The sequence below is a fragment of the Epinephelus fuscoguttatus genome, linkage group LG18 (assembly GCF_011397635.1).
Source record: "Epinephelus fuscoguttatus linkage group LG18, E.fuscoguttatus.final_Chr_v1".
NCBI lineage: Eukaryota > Metazoa > Chordata > Actinopteri > Perciformes > Serranidae > Epinephelus > Epinephelus fuscoguttatus.
Window position 1 is genome coordinate 4,276,627 of NC_064769.1, and position 14,266 is coordinate 4,290,892.

The 14,266-nt window shown below is 40.8% G+C and overlaps 1 protein-coding gene across 1 annotated transcript in view; it reads right to left on the bottom strand.

Moving 5' to 3' along the window:
* Positions 1–238: 238 nt before the first annotated feature.
* chd1 (chromodomain helicase DNA binding protein 1) overlaps positions 239–14,266 on the bottom strand; it is a 54,474-nt gene continuing 40,446 nt past the window's right edge. Inside the window, exons 35-36 of the mRNA XM_049603982.1 lie at positions 14,058–14,266; positions 239–1,812 (exon numbers count right to left, since the gene is read on the bottom strand). The exon at positions 14,058–14,266 is cut by the window's right edge and continues 50 nt beyond it. Coding sequence (XP_049459939.1) covers positions 1,530–1,812; positions 14,058–14,266 — 492 coding nt within the window. The 3' untranslated portion in view covers positions 239–1,529. The remainder of the gene's footprint in view (positions 1,813–14,057) is intronic.

Consider the following 14,266-nt stretch of genomic DNA (forward strand, 5'->3'; position numbering starts at 1 on the left):
ACAGAGACAGCAAACTAGCTCGACGAAATCGCCAAACCCAAGTATGATGCTAAATGTATTAAACTGTGTGGACCTGAACTAATGACTGAGGAGAAATCTGGACCAGTTAGGAACCACTGTTGTACGGATCCACCACTGAAGCCACAAAGCTTTTGCTCCTGATGAGTGTACCTGTGTACCGTCCTCCAAAATATTTCTGTCAGAATCAAAAACAAGACACTTTCTTGAAGAGAGTTGGTAGGAGTGAGTACAGTGATTGATTTTAATGGCTTCATAAACAACTATATAAAACAGTTCATAAAAATTCATGCACTTTCAGTGTAAATTCATTTTGAAATATAGAGGAAATTTATGTACAACAGTGTGAACCGTAACAGTGACTTCATTCAGTTGGGTGGTTCACCACAAATATACTTGGCTGCATAGAAACATTGACATTATTATTGCCTACATAGAAAATAAAACTGAAAGGTAAAGAAAACAATATGTAAAAAGTTGAATTTATTTAAGATCTAACAGGTGCTTCTATTGAAAGACAACCGTCTTTTTTCAGACTGTAATTTCAAGTCAGTTCCTTCCAACTTACTGATTTTGACACACTGAGGCAAAACAACTAAGCACTAGTGAATAAAACTATTACGAACTTTCCCTTTACCAAAAGTTACATTCTGAAAGCATTATCATGAAAGAACTATTATACAGAAACTCACTCGCAGAACGACAAAAAAGCCTGAGTTGATGGGGAAAAGTAGAATCATAATAAATCCAAAAAAGCCTGAGGAAAAAGACCATTGATTTACTATTTTACAAAATTTACAACAGTATTACTTAAGAAAAAAAAACATGATTCGCTCTCCAAAAACACAAAAACAGGTTATATCTAAGATATGTTATTAAATAATTCACTCCTGGTGGAAAAAAGAAAACCTGCTGAGGAAATGAGAAATGCTGTAAATGAGGTACTTCAGGTGGTGAGCCTGAGCCCAGACTGGATTCAACCAGACACCTTTACATCAACCTGCAATGTGATTCATGTCACAACTGACTTCTCATCGAGTTAACACTTAAATAAGGTAGATAATCACATTAAGCATGATAGAGAGACAGAGCCAGACAGACAAACATAGAGAACAGTCATATACAGGATCCAGTGTCATTGGTTGGTGGGAATATGAGGCAGCACTCAGGGTCAATTGTGTCAGTTTCCAGAGTATAAAAAAAAAAAGTTTATAAAAATAAAAAAAAAAGTGCTGCATGCTGTTGAACAATGCAGCTTTAAACTCTTTAATACAAAAATATGCTTTTATTTTTTATTTTTTTAAATCTGCTGCCTGGTTTGAGACGCTCCCTGGCGTTCATCTCCCAGGTTCCCGAGATGAGCTGCAGCTGAAGCGAGGAGATGACAGCCATGCTGAACTGACTGATGCACAGTGCTTCAAACAGCTTCCACTTGGAGTCCACAGTCCCTGTAAGGCATTTGCTGTGTTGCTGAGTCTATGGCTGCTACTAGCAGACCCTGGCAGCTCCTGTTATGTCTTGCGGCTGCTCCAGATCTGCTCTGGTGTGCTCTTGTGGTCTGACGAGTAGTCAAAAGGGGAGCGGTGTCCCATGGGTGAGCGAGAGTCGTAGGGTGAGCGCTGGTCTCGGGGAGAGCGGGGCCCGCTGGCTGAGGCTCGCTGCTCCGTCTGCCAGTCTGAGTGGTAGCGGTAGGAAGAGCGGTGGTCTGAATGGGAGTGATCCTTTATGTCCAGCCGATGGTCTCTGCTAGAGCGGAACTCTTCCAGCTTCCTGTGCTTACTGTCATTGTAGTATCTGTTCTCACACACACACACACACACACACACACACACAGCATTGACATTACTGAGCAGCAAGGCAAAAATGACATTCAAGGCGGATGTACACTTGTGCGTTAGCTCTATGCAGAGCCTACACTGCAGCCTACACACGTGGCCTATGCCGTTGTGAGCATTTATACTTGTGCAGTGGTGTGGCTGTGTCACTCTGCAGTTACACCTCTAAAACTCTAGTTGGCGGCGGGGTTTCTGTTAAGTGCTGTTAAGTTTAGTTGATTCAAAACACATAAAATATGGCTTAATAGAGACAATTTTAAACACAAGCACACAAATCAGCTTCACTATAACTCACAGCATTCACAGACACATTTTCCCCACAAATACAACATGCTAATTTTTTTAGCACAAGCCTATGGCTTTTTACAATGTACAAATTAGCCTAGTGACTCGTGGAGATTTCCTGGAGGCCAGGATAATCATACACAAGATGCTAAAAATGCTATTTTATGGGGGCTTTACTGTCTTCACAATTTGTTGTTTCTTATCTGTGAAATCTAAGTGAATAAAAGCTTTGGTTCTACTGAGGGAAATGGTTTTTGGCTTATAAAAAAACAGGGGGTCTACATCGCCACAACGTGTAATTACATTTCTGGGGAGTTGCACGCCAGGCTACGACATAGGCTACAGCGTAGGCTACAGCGTAGGGTGTCGATTCAATGCATTAGTATAAATCCTGCTTTACACAACAACAATATACTTGCAATGCTAATGTACACATACTCTGTACCATCTTGATATTTTATGTTATATGACCTTTTTGTTGTATTCTGAATGACAGCAGACAGAGAGTAGGTAACTCACCAAAATAACAAATAACACCTACCTAATACCGTCAAATAACTGAAATAGGGATAGACAATATGAACTAAAAATCTATATTGACATATATTAATTGTATACATTAGTGCATTTGTTACATGCCCTGGTTTCACCAGTTTAATTACAACCAGTGCTTAATTTGAGCCGGAACGTACTGGAACACATACCAGGATCTTTTCAGAAAAGGCCCTGGTGCGTTCTGGAACTAATTTGCATGGGTCTAGAACTTTTCACATCTAAAAACTACATACAGTATTGGCTGATGTCACTAGTGTTGCAGAGTCGAGTACCGTAGTACTACGATGCCTTATGTACCACTACTGTGGGATAAGTTCAAAGTCCAATCGCAAGAGGGTGAGTGTCCATGTGCCGTCCAATAACGGCGCGCGCTGATCGATAACGGCGCACGCTGGCCACCTGGCACTCAATATGCTGCTGTAGTGGTTTGTTTTCCAGACGTGAATATCTTTGAGCAGTGAAAGTTATTATTTATGACTTTTTACTTGTCGGCAGTGATTTGTTTTCCACAGAACTCTACGTGCAAGCATTTTACTTGCATTTGCGACTAAAAATAGTTTTGTGCAAGCAAAATAAATCATTCAGCACTCTGTGCGAGTACAGATTTCAACCAGCAGCAGAAACGAAAGGCGAATCCCGCCGGTTGTGGGTTGAACGGGGGTCACAGACAGGAATACGGTGGTCAAATAGTCAAATATCAGTGATGTATTATAGAAAAGTGATTTATCTTTTTATAAATGACAAAAGGCACACCTGCCTCATTTTTGCTGTGGTATCGTGATACTACTCAGAACTGTGATACTTTCACTGGTATCGTACCGTGGGTCCCAATATTGGTACCGTGACAACACAAGATGTCACAACCATTCCATTCGGAGTTGCGCAGTGAGGCGGCTCGGGTGCCGCTTAGAAAAGTGTTCCCCCACTTTTGGGAGTGGGGGAACACTGCTCTCTCAGAGGCCCAAAGTGTTCCCCTACTTCTAATTTTACAAATTAAGCACTGATTACAACAGGACCATTAAAGATACTAGGCTGTTCGCTAATAAGTTGGTTCTGATAAGATGTATTTGTTTTTATAGCTTGTTACTGCAAAAACATGTCAAGTGTGTAAAAAAAACCCACACACTTTATTTTGAAGTACAGAGAGTTTTTAAGTCACAGAGCTTTTATTTTGAAGTGCCATTTCCTGCTGTACAGCGCGTTAATAACAGACAGCAACTTGACAGAGAGAGCAAACTAGCTTGACGACATGGCCAAACGCAAGTATGATGCTGAATGTATTTAACTGTGTGGGCCTTGGACTAATGACTAACGAGAAATCTGGACCCCATGGCTGGACCAGTTGGGAACCACTGAGCTAGACTGGAGGTCGCTTGATATAATAACGATAGTTTGGAACAGGAAAAAGCTGAAAGAGTTAATGTGATAAATAAATAAATAAATAAATAAGAAATAGAGAAATCTGGAAGTGAACATCAAACTAACTGTAAAAACTCTCATTGGAAGTGATTTTTAATTCTTAAGCCATTCATTCTCCTCAAAGTAAACCTGACATTCTGAGGTACACGTTGACATCACCTCAACTTTTTGTATGGAGCCACCACGTATTATGTATTTCGATTGCTTTTGGTAAAAAAAAAAAAAAAAAATCAAATTAAAAAAACAAAACAATCAATTTTATTGAATTGGAATGAAGATACTTTAGAATGGAGTGATTCTGTATTTCTGAAATACTCAAAATACACAACTCAAAAAAATTAAGGGAACAGTTAATAGAAAGCACAAGTGATTGTGATTTTCTTTCACCTGCTTTAGTGAAAATGAAAGTGACAACAGGTGCAATGGAGATGCAAAAGCAAGACAACCCCCCGAAAAAGAAATGGACAGTTGCTCTTGCCTTGTCCTTCCTGACTGATTCTTCTCTAGTTTTGTGTTCTGCTAGTGTCCTTGTCATGACTGTTAGCATGATGCAGTACCTACAGCCCAATCAGGTTGCACAGGTAGTCCAGCTCCTCCAAGATGGCACAGTCATATGTGCGCTCGCAAGCAGGTTTGCTGTGTCTCCCAGCACAGCCTAAAGAGCATGGAGGAGATACCAGGAGACTGACCGTTACACAAGGAGAGCTGGACAGGGCCGTAGAAGGGCATCATCCCTGCTGCAGGATCGGTATATGCTTCTTTGTACGAGGAGGAACAGGAGGACCACTGCCAGAGCCCTACAAAATGACCTCCAGCAGGCTACTGCTGTGCATGTTTCTGACCAAACTGTCAAAAACAGACTCCATGAGAGTGGCATGAGGGCCCAATGTCCTCTAGTGGGACCTGTGCTCACAGCTCAGCACCATGCAGCTGGATTGGCATTCACCAGAGAACACCAGAATTGGCAGGTCCACCACTGGCGCCCCGTTTTCTTCACAGCTGACAGCAAGTTCACACTGAGCACATGTGACAGGAATGAGAGTGTCTGGAGACAACTTTGTGTACACTATGTTGCCTGTAACATCATCCAGAATTAGTGGTTTGGCAGTGGGTCAGTGATGGTCTGGGGAGACATATCCTTGGAGGGTTGCACAGATCTTCATGTCAAGATAATTAAATGTGGTAATGTTAAATATCAGGTCTCTGTCATCTAAAGCAGTGTTAGTAAAATAATTAATGTTAGATAATCATTTTGATTTAGCCTCACTGAAACCTGGCTGTGTCATGATGAATATATGAGTCTAAAGCCCCGTTTCCACCAAACATTTTCGGTATGGTACCTTTGGAACCTAAAGTATCCATCAGACATGGTACCTAGACCCTAGCATTCAGCATAGCAGATCCAAGCTCGGGGGTTTAGTGTTGCATTGGCCCAACGCTACGCGACCGTTTTCTTTTCTCCGAGCGAGGATTAGAATCAGGGTTCCTACACATATGAAATTTCAAAATTCCATACTTTTCCATACCCTAATTTCCAGACTTCTCTGCATTTTTTGTTTTTTTCCCCCCAGAGAATATGTGACATCTGAGTATATATATCAGTGTATCATATTTCACATCATATTTAATTATTCTTAATAGGCGATTGTAGCCAAGTACCATAATGGCATGCAAATAAAAACTCAGGTAAGTTCAATGTCTGGGCTGAGGCAAAAAGGTTGGGACTCTGGGTGCAAGCGATGCAGTAACGAGACGTCAGTGTTTTTTCCTTTCATGTGGCTCAGAATCGCCTTCTCCCCCATGTTGGCGATGTCAAACGATTTCACACAAAGCTCGCATCTAGCTCTGTGTGTGAATTTGGAATCCTTGGCAAACCAGTATTTATATACAGTATTGTCAAGCCATCCATCCAAAAACTTGCATCTACCCATTGTGAACCACATGAAACTCGTCTTCTTGTCGAAGGTGCAGTGTTAAAGTGAAACTTGATACCTGGGGGGCTGGAGGAGGGTCATGGGGCAGCGGACTGGACATACCACTTTTCAATCAGGTAAAAGGGGCAGTATGTTTTCTGAGACGTTTGCTCTCACACAAACTGTGCTTGGCCCGGCATAAAACATGATCCAGACTGATTAAATTATTTTTGGAAATACCTAATTTTCTATTTTAGAAAACAGTATTTTAGAACAGTGGTAATAGTCTGGAAACATAAATATTTTTCCATACTTTATTTTTCGTTTTCCATACTTTTCCATACTTTCCATACTTGCGTAGGAACCCTGCAGAATATATGCAGTTCACATAACCCGGTCAAAATGAATACATATAAACTCGCAGACTTGCAGATCCACTCATTACTAAAAGTGTATGTCATATAAAAACTAAAATAATGGTCAAAGTTGTAATCAGTGTTGTGCTAGTTACTGAAAAACAGTAACTAGTTACCGTTACTAGTTACTTCATTAAAAAGTAACTCAGTTAGTAACTCAGTTACTTAAACAAAAAAGTAATAAGTTACTGGGAAAAGTAACTTTTTAGTTACTGTCTTCTTCTACAGTGGAGTCACTCGCTGTCGTACTTGGATACAAATATGGAAAATGAGCTAAAGAGAACATTTGAAGAGCTGTGAAGAAATACTGCATGCTGCGCGCCGTTTTAAAACCTGGTCAAAAATAACGGAGTAATGCACCGTTTGGTAACGGTAATTGAGTTACTGAATTTAAAAACTAACGCGTTAAAGTATTAGTTACTGCCAAAACTAACAGTGTTACTGTAACGCGTTACCAATAACGTTACTAATAACGTGTTACTGCCCAACACTGGTTGTAATATAGAATATTTAATGTGTGTTGATTGAGTTATATTTTTTCTCCCACTCCAGCTTCTGCAAGAGGCAACAAAACATTCTTTCATTGCATATTTACAGTTTACTAATTAAACTCCCCACAATATGAACAGTGGCTTCTGCCTCATAACCAGCCACAGCTCAGCCCTGAGCAGAGTGACCGTCCACTGCTGACCAGTCAACACACTGCAGTGTTCACAGCTCCACCTTTTAGTACCAGATCTGTATGCTAGGTACCAGCACAGAAGGGTGACCATAAATGGTAACAGTTAGGAAGAGTTCCATCGATACCATCCACAAGTTTTCGCAGTGGAAACTAGTGCTGCACGATTTGATCAAAATATGAGGGGGAGAAGGAAGGAGGGAGGGAGGGAGTGTCTGTCTGTCTCTCTCTTATTACTGTCTGCCCTGCATCTCTCTCCAGCTCTGTCTCCATTTCTCTCTCTGTCTGTCTTTAAGTATCATTTTGTCATATGTATTACTGCAAATTTATTATGTTGATCTGTTCTGTATGACATCTATTGCACATCTGTCCTTCCTGGAAGAGGGATCCCTTCTCAGCTGCTCTTCCTGAGGTTTCTACCATTTTTTCCCCATTAAAGGAGTTTTTCCTTATCCGCTGTGAGGGTCCAAAGGACAGAGGGATGTTGTATGCTGTAAAGCCCTCTGAGGCAAATTATGGTTTGTGATATTGAGCTTCATAAATAAAACTGATTGACTGATTGATTGATTGACTGATTATGAGATGCCATGATAAAATTCACCCAAGTTTAATCAGCCTGTGATTTCAATTTTTCACTTTGATTTTTGGTGTGATTTTGAATTGAGTCCTCTGTGGGTTGATGATTTTGGTTTCCGCTGGCTGTTTTTACATCAATTGGTTATGAATAAATTATGCAATGTACATCAGCAAGATTTTAAACTTGAATAATTTATTAATCAAGATCTGATCTCTGATTTTAGTGTTCCCTTAATTTTTTTAACAGCGTACTTTCGCACATGACATTAGACAAAATGGATGTATTTTGTCCGACTAAAACCGACTTAAAATACATGTAAACATCCTAGTCTGACTGAAATTGTACTCAATCTAATTTCAAAGTTGGACTAACACATAGGTATTGTGATTGGGAGTTGAATTATTCCTGCATGTATATGGTCAATCAGACCCAAACTGGCCTTGGCAATTGCCGCATGCTCCACAGTTTCTGCTCCAAGCTTTGACCTAGAAGTCGATAGCACCAAATGTGTAACACAAGAAGAAGCCAGTAATACAGCACGTACAAAATGTGCAGAGCTGTAAAATTATCCACCATGGTACCAGTTAGCTAGCTAACTTGTTTGTTGATTGTTTGTGATGTAACAAGTCAACCGGAAAAAGGTCCAATACCAACAACCTGAAAGGGAGCATACTGCCACCTATCATAGCGGAGTCGGTCAATAAATGGATTCCCCTCCCATGCTTGTATACTGGGACAAGGACAGTAGTCCAATTAAATGACCATGCCGAGCTATAACTGTAGCTCCATTTAGCTGTGCATGAAAATATACTGAGTGATTCATACAACATAAAAACAAAACTAGGTGAAAACCTAGTATAATGCTAGACTGTGTATTAAACAAGAGATGGCTCTTATATTGAAACAAGGACTTTTAATTTGAAACAGTAAGTGGCAACATTCACTCAGTCAGGGAATCAAGGACTTCAGCTCTAGCACTAATAGTGCCATAGCACTATAATGTAAATTGTGTTAAAATGAAGAACAGTACACTGAGACAGCCACACAGCAGAAGGGACCTGCTTTCTCTGGACCTGCACCCACTGATAAGCTAATTTTTACTTGTTTTAACACAGCCCTCTTTAGCTATGGTCAATGATGTAGGTCGCTGCATGACTAGGGTGGAGGCTGCACCCCCATCAACCACAATCAGATCTAAGTTCCACCAAAAGTTTATAAAGTGTCCTTCTAGCGTTCAATAAACAACAGGAGATGTCCACCCCTTTTCCTGACAATGGCTACGGTTACATGATGGCTTCTCATTCGGAATGAAATGAATCTGAATGAAATCATTCGGAATTAAAGTGTTTCCAGGTAGTTTACATGGGAAATATTCATTCCGAATGAGGGTTTACATGGGAGATCAGTTCAATCGCCTTTATTCAGGTCTGCGCAAGGTTTGGAGCAGGGAAGGTTTCTGATTGGATAGGGGGCGGCGCGGATGTTACGTGTTTACGTTTACCGGAAGAAAACACTGTAGTCCTCGCTCCGGATAACAAGATGTTTGACGATGCCGTTCTTAGCGTGTTTTTCGGGCGTGTTTTGCTTATATTCTTGAAGCAGCAGTACGACAACAACCTTGTTCTGCTAATGCTTCATCTGTTGAGGAGGAGAAGGGAGGTAGAAGGTCGAAGAAGGGAGATAGAAGACCCTGCTGTGGCGACTGGAAACCGGTGAGTGCAACAAGTCCGACTGCTCTATCTCAGCCTGTTGCTATGCAGCCCGTTGCTATGCGCGCTATATACGTCATCGTGCCAGGAAACGAGCATGCGCAGAAAGACCAGAATGAATTTAAAGAGGAATGAGTGTATACATCCACACAAAATTCTTTCATTCGGAATGACAAATGGAATAAACCACCCCCTTTAATCGGATTTAATTTTCAATCGGAATGACCACTTTTAATCAGAATGGCCTTTCATTCCGATTAAAAGTGGAATTAAACTATGCATGTAAACGTACTGATTGATAATGGATTACTGTTGCCTCACAGCCAAAGGATTCCGGGTTCAAACCCAACTACTTCTGTGTGAAGTTAACATGTTGTCTGGAGCGTAGAGCCGGTGCTCTGTCTCCACCAAGCCCTCTGTTTCGGTCCTCACAGTCACTGCTGCCGCTTGCTTTATGTGTTTAGGTCCCCACCCCAACACAACCACATTCTCATTGACTGATTAATTGGCACTGCAGGGGTTAAAGCGAGAAAAAGCAGGGGGCTTGGTGTTGCGGTCACAAAATGAAGAAATAGAAATGTACAGTACAGGCCAAAAGTTTGGACACACCTTCTCATTCAATGCGTTTTCTTTATTTTCATGACTATTTACATTGTAGATTCTCACTGAAGGCATCAAAACTATGAATGAACACATGTGGAGTTATGTACTTAACAAAAAAAGGTGAAATAACTGAAAACATGTTTTATATTCTACTTTCTTCAAAATAGCCACCCTTTGCTCTGATTACTGCTTTGCACACTCTTGGCATTCTCTCGATGAACTTCAAGAGGTAGTCACCTGAAATGGTTTCCAACAGTCTTGAAGGAGTTCCCAGAGGTGTTTAGCACTTGTTAGCCCCTTTGCCTTCACTCTGCGGTCCAGCTCACCCCAAACCATCTCCATTGGGTTCAGGTCCGGTGACTGTGGAGGCCAGGTCATCTGCCGCAGCACTCCATCACTCTCCTTCTTGATAGCCCTTACACAGCCTGGAGGTGTGTTTGGAGTCATTGTCCTGTTGAAAAATAAATGATCGTCCAACTAAACGCAAACCGGATGGGATGGCATGTCGCTGCAGGATGCTGTGGTAGCCATGCTGGTTCAGTGTGCCTTCAATTTTGAATAAATCCCCAACAGTGTCACCAGCAAAACACCCCCACACCATCACACCTCCTCCTCCTCCATGCTTCACAGTGGGAACCAGGCATGTGGAATCCATCCGTTCACCTTTTCTGCGTCTCACAAAGACACGGTGGTTGGAACCAAAGATCTCAAATTTGGACTCATCAGACCAAAGCACAGATTTCCACTGGTCTAATGTCCATTCCTTGTGTTTCTTGGCCCAAACAAATCTCTTCTGCTTGTTGCCTCTCCTTAGCAGTGGTTTCCTAGCAGCTATTTGACCATGAAGGCCTGATTTGCGCAGTCTCCTCTTAACAGTTGTTCTAAAGATGGGTCTGCTGCTAGAACTCTGTGTGGCATTCATCTGGTCTCTGATCTGAGCTGCTGTTAACTTGCGATTTCTGAAGGTGGTGACTCGGATGAACTTATCCTCAGAAGCAGAGGTGACTCTTGGTCTTCCTTTCCTGGGTCGGTCCTCACGTGTGCCAGTTTCGTTGTAGCGCTTGATGGTTTTTGCGACTCCACTTGGGGACACATTTAAAGTTTTTGCAATTTTCCGGACTGACTGACCTTCATTTCTTAAAGTAATGACGGCCACTCGTTTTTCTTTAGTTAGCTGATTGGTTCTTGCCATAACATGAATTTTAACAGTTGTCCAATAGGGCTGTCGGCTGTGTATTAACCTGACTTCTGCACAACACAACTGATGGTCCCAACCCCATTGATAAAGCAAGAAATTCCACTAATTAACCCTGATAAGGCACACCTGTGAAGTGGAAACCATTTCAGGTGACTACCTCTTGAAGTTCATCGAGAGAATGCCAAGAGTGTACAAAGCAGTAATCAGAGCAAAGGGTGGCTATTTTGAAGAAACTAGAATATAAAACATGTTTTCAGTTATTTCACCTTTTTTTGTTAAGTACATAACTCCACATGTGTTCATTCATAGTTTTGATGCCTTCAGTGAGAATCTACAATGTAAATAGTCATGAAAATAAAGAAAACGCATTGAATGAGAAGGTGTGTCCAAACTTTTGGCCTGTACTGTATGTGTTGCAAAGGAACGTGTTTATTATCAAAACAACCAAAAAGATTATAGCTTTAGTAGTTACTTTTCAGATTAAACTTTTATAGCATAATGAGTTTATAAATAAAGATTAAACTTTCAGTGGTTACCAGACTTTTTGACTTACAGCTCCTACATTTCTTTTTTGCCTTGGTGCTATTTATTTTTAGAAGCTAAATCATTTAGGCTGTTTGCAAAATTGTATCGTGCTTGATGTGAATTAAACAGGCAGATACGTCGAAATTTCACCTCTGGGCAAGCATGTCATCATTGAAATGGATCATACAGTATAATGTTGTGGTGGTGACTTTAAAACTTCAGCATAGAGGATTTTTATAGCAACTTTTGTTTCTGTCTGGTTTCTGTTACCTTACCTTCAAAATTACCGCTGGCTTACCAGAACCTCCCCCACTCCGTCTGTGCTCTGTGTCTCAATGTGACATGATGTGAAAGCATGCACAGGCATCAGTGTTGATTGGCTATCACTTGTGCCGTGTAACCAATCAGAGGGGGCTGTAGGCGGGACATTGTTACAAAGCCCAGTGCAGTGGGGACTGCAGGCAGGGAGGGAGACGGATGTATCAGAGCCAAAGGAGCGAGTTTTAAAATACATTTATTTGATCGGTTATCAATAAAAAAACGTCCGATGCCGATTATGGTAAACAGAAGGTTGTGTTTACTTGCACACCGTGTGCCTAAATCATTTTCCCGGTTCGCATACATATATATATATATATATATATATATATACATATATGTATATATATATATATATATACATATATTTATATATATATGTATATATATATATATATATGTATATATATCTATATATTTACATATATATATATATATATATATATATATGTATGCTAACTGGAAAATGATTTATGATGTATATATATATATATATATATGTATATATATATATATATATATATATATATATATATATATATATATATATATATATATATATATATATATATATATATATAGATGTGTGTATATATATATATATAGACAGGTATATATGTCTGAGTGTGTGCCATATATATATATATATATATATATATATACATATATGTATATTTTTTTAGGGGCAAATGCGAGTGAAATGCTTGCACTGCAGAGCACTTCTGCCTGTGCCGGACAGAAACTTCGCCATATCGTAAATCCGGAACTGTGCCGGAGAATTTTAAAGGCGCTGTATTTAAGAATGTGGCCAGAACGGTTACTGCACTCAAATTCAAAATACTGCTGCGAGTCGTGTCCGCCCCCCCTCCCCTACAGATTCGAGGTTGCTGGACAGCGGCACGCTGGAGACTGATATGTTTGCCCTCGTGCGGCTGCCGTGGCAGGGCTGCATCCTTGATCTTCGGTTTTCCAGTGGACCATTTGAGCAAGTCCGGCTTCTCTGCTGCTAACGCTGCTGCCGGGATACAGCCGAGGAGACTGCTAATGCTATGTACCGGGACACTGCTAATGCTGCTTGCCGTGCTGCTGTAGCTCAGTTGTAACTGTAACTGATGCTGAGACTCTACTGACTGCGTGACTGGTAGACGGCGGTGGGTGGCGCAACAGGCCAAAACACAAATTCAAAACATAAACGTGATTTGCAGACCATAAATTTTTTTTTTAAAATGCGAATATTCTGGCCGTACTATTGTTGTCGGTGAGATTAGTATGTTATATGAACATTATTCCTTAGTCTCTGTGACATATTAGGAGGACTATTTGCTTTATATTTCTTACATATAGCTCCTCTAACCCCTGCCAGTGGTTATTTAGATTATTGTGGTATTTTGTTTTTGTTATTGCTTTTCACTATTTCATCACTACTACAAATGCAACTGCAGCCAGTATCTCACTATTACTATCCTCATTCATGTTTTAAGAAGCTACAATTATATTCAGCCACCAAATGAGCCTGAAAAGCTGGAAATCAGAACGGAAGTTTGGGAGTTGTTGTATAGAGATGATACACCATTTCATCTAGTTGCATTGGTGTAAAACCGGCAGGTTTTAGAACATAGCAGAACAGCTTAGTGAAAGGATTTGCATGTTTCAACTCGTCTCATTGCGAATTTTTGGTTTGAAATGTGCTTTACATCCTCGCTGGAAGGAGCTAAGACACAAGGAAGAGACAGGAATAATGGAAGCAAGGAAACATGTCATCATAATGAAAAGCACCCTATGTGACACCATGTGTCAGCTTTGTGATAGTCTAACGACCTGTTGAGGGTGTAGCCCACCTCTCGTCCTGTGTCAGCTGAGATAACCTTTTCACGGGATTCTTTGACAAGAACCATCAAAAAATAATGACAGCTTTATCCTTTAACAGGTTTGAGTTTTGTAGGCTGACATCAGAAGGCAGATAATGTGACAGTTACCAAGTATTTGTTCCTGAAAGCAGCCTCTTACCTGTCCTGTCTGTCTCTGTCCCTGCTGTCTGGTCTGTAGTGGTCTCTATCTCGGTGGTCTTTGCCGTTGCTGAAGGAGGAGTATGGTCTTTTCCTGGACTCCCCTCCCGTGGTCTTCCTGTGGGACTCAGAGCTGTGTCTCTCCTTACTGCTGCTGCTGCTGCTTTCATGTAACCGCCCTGAAGACTGATGCCTGTCTGAGCTGTAGCT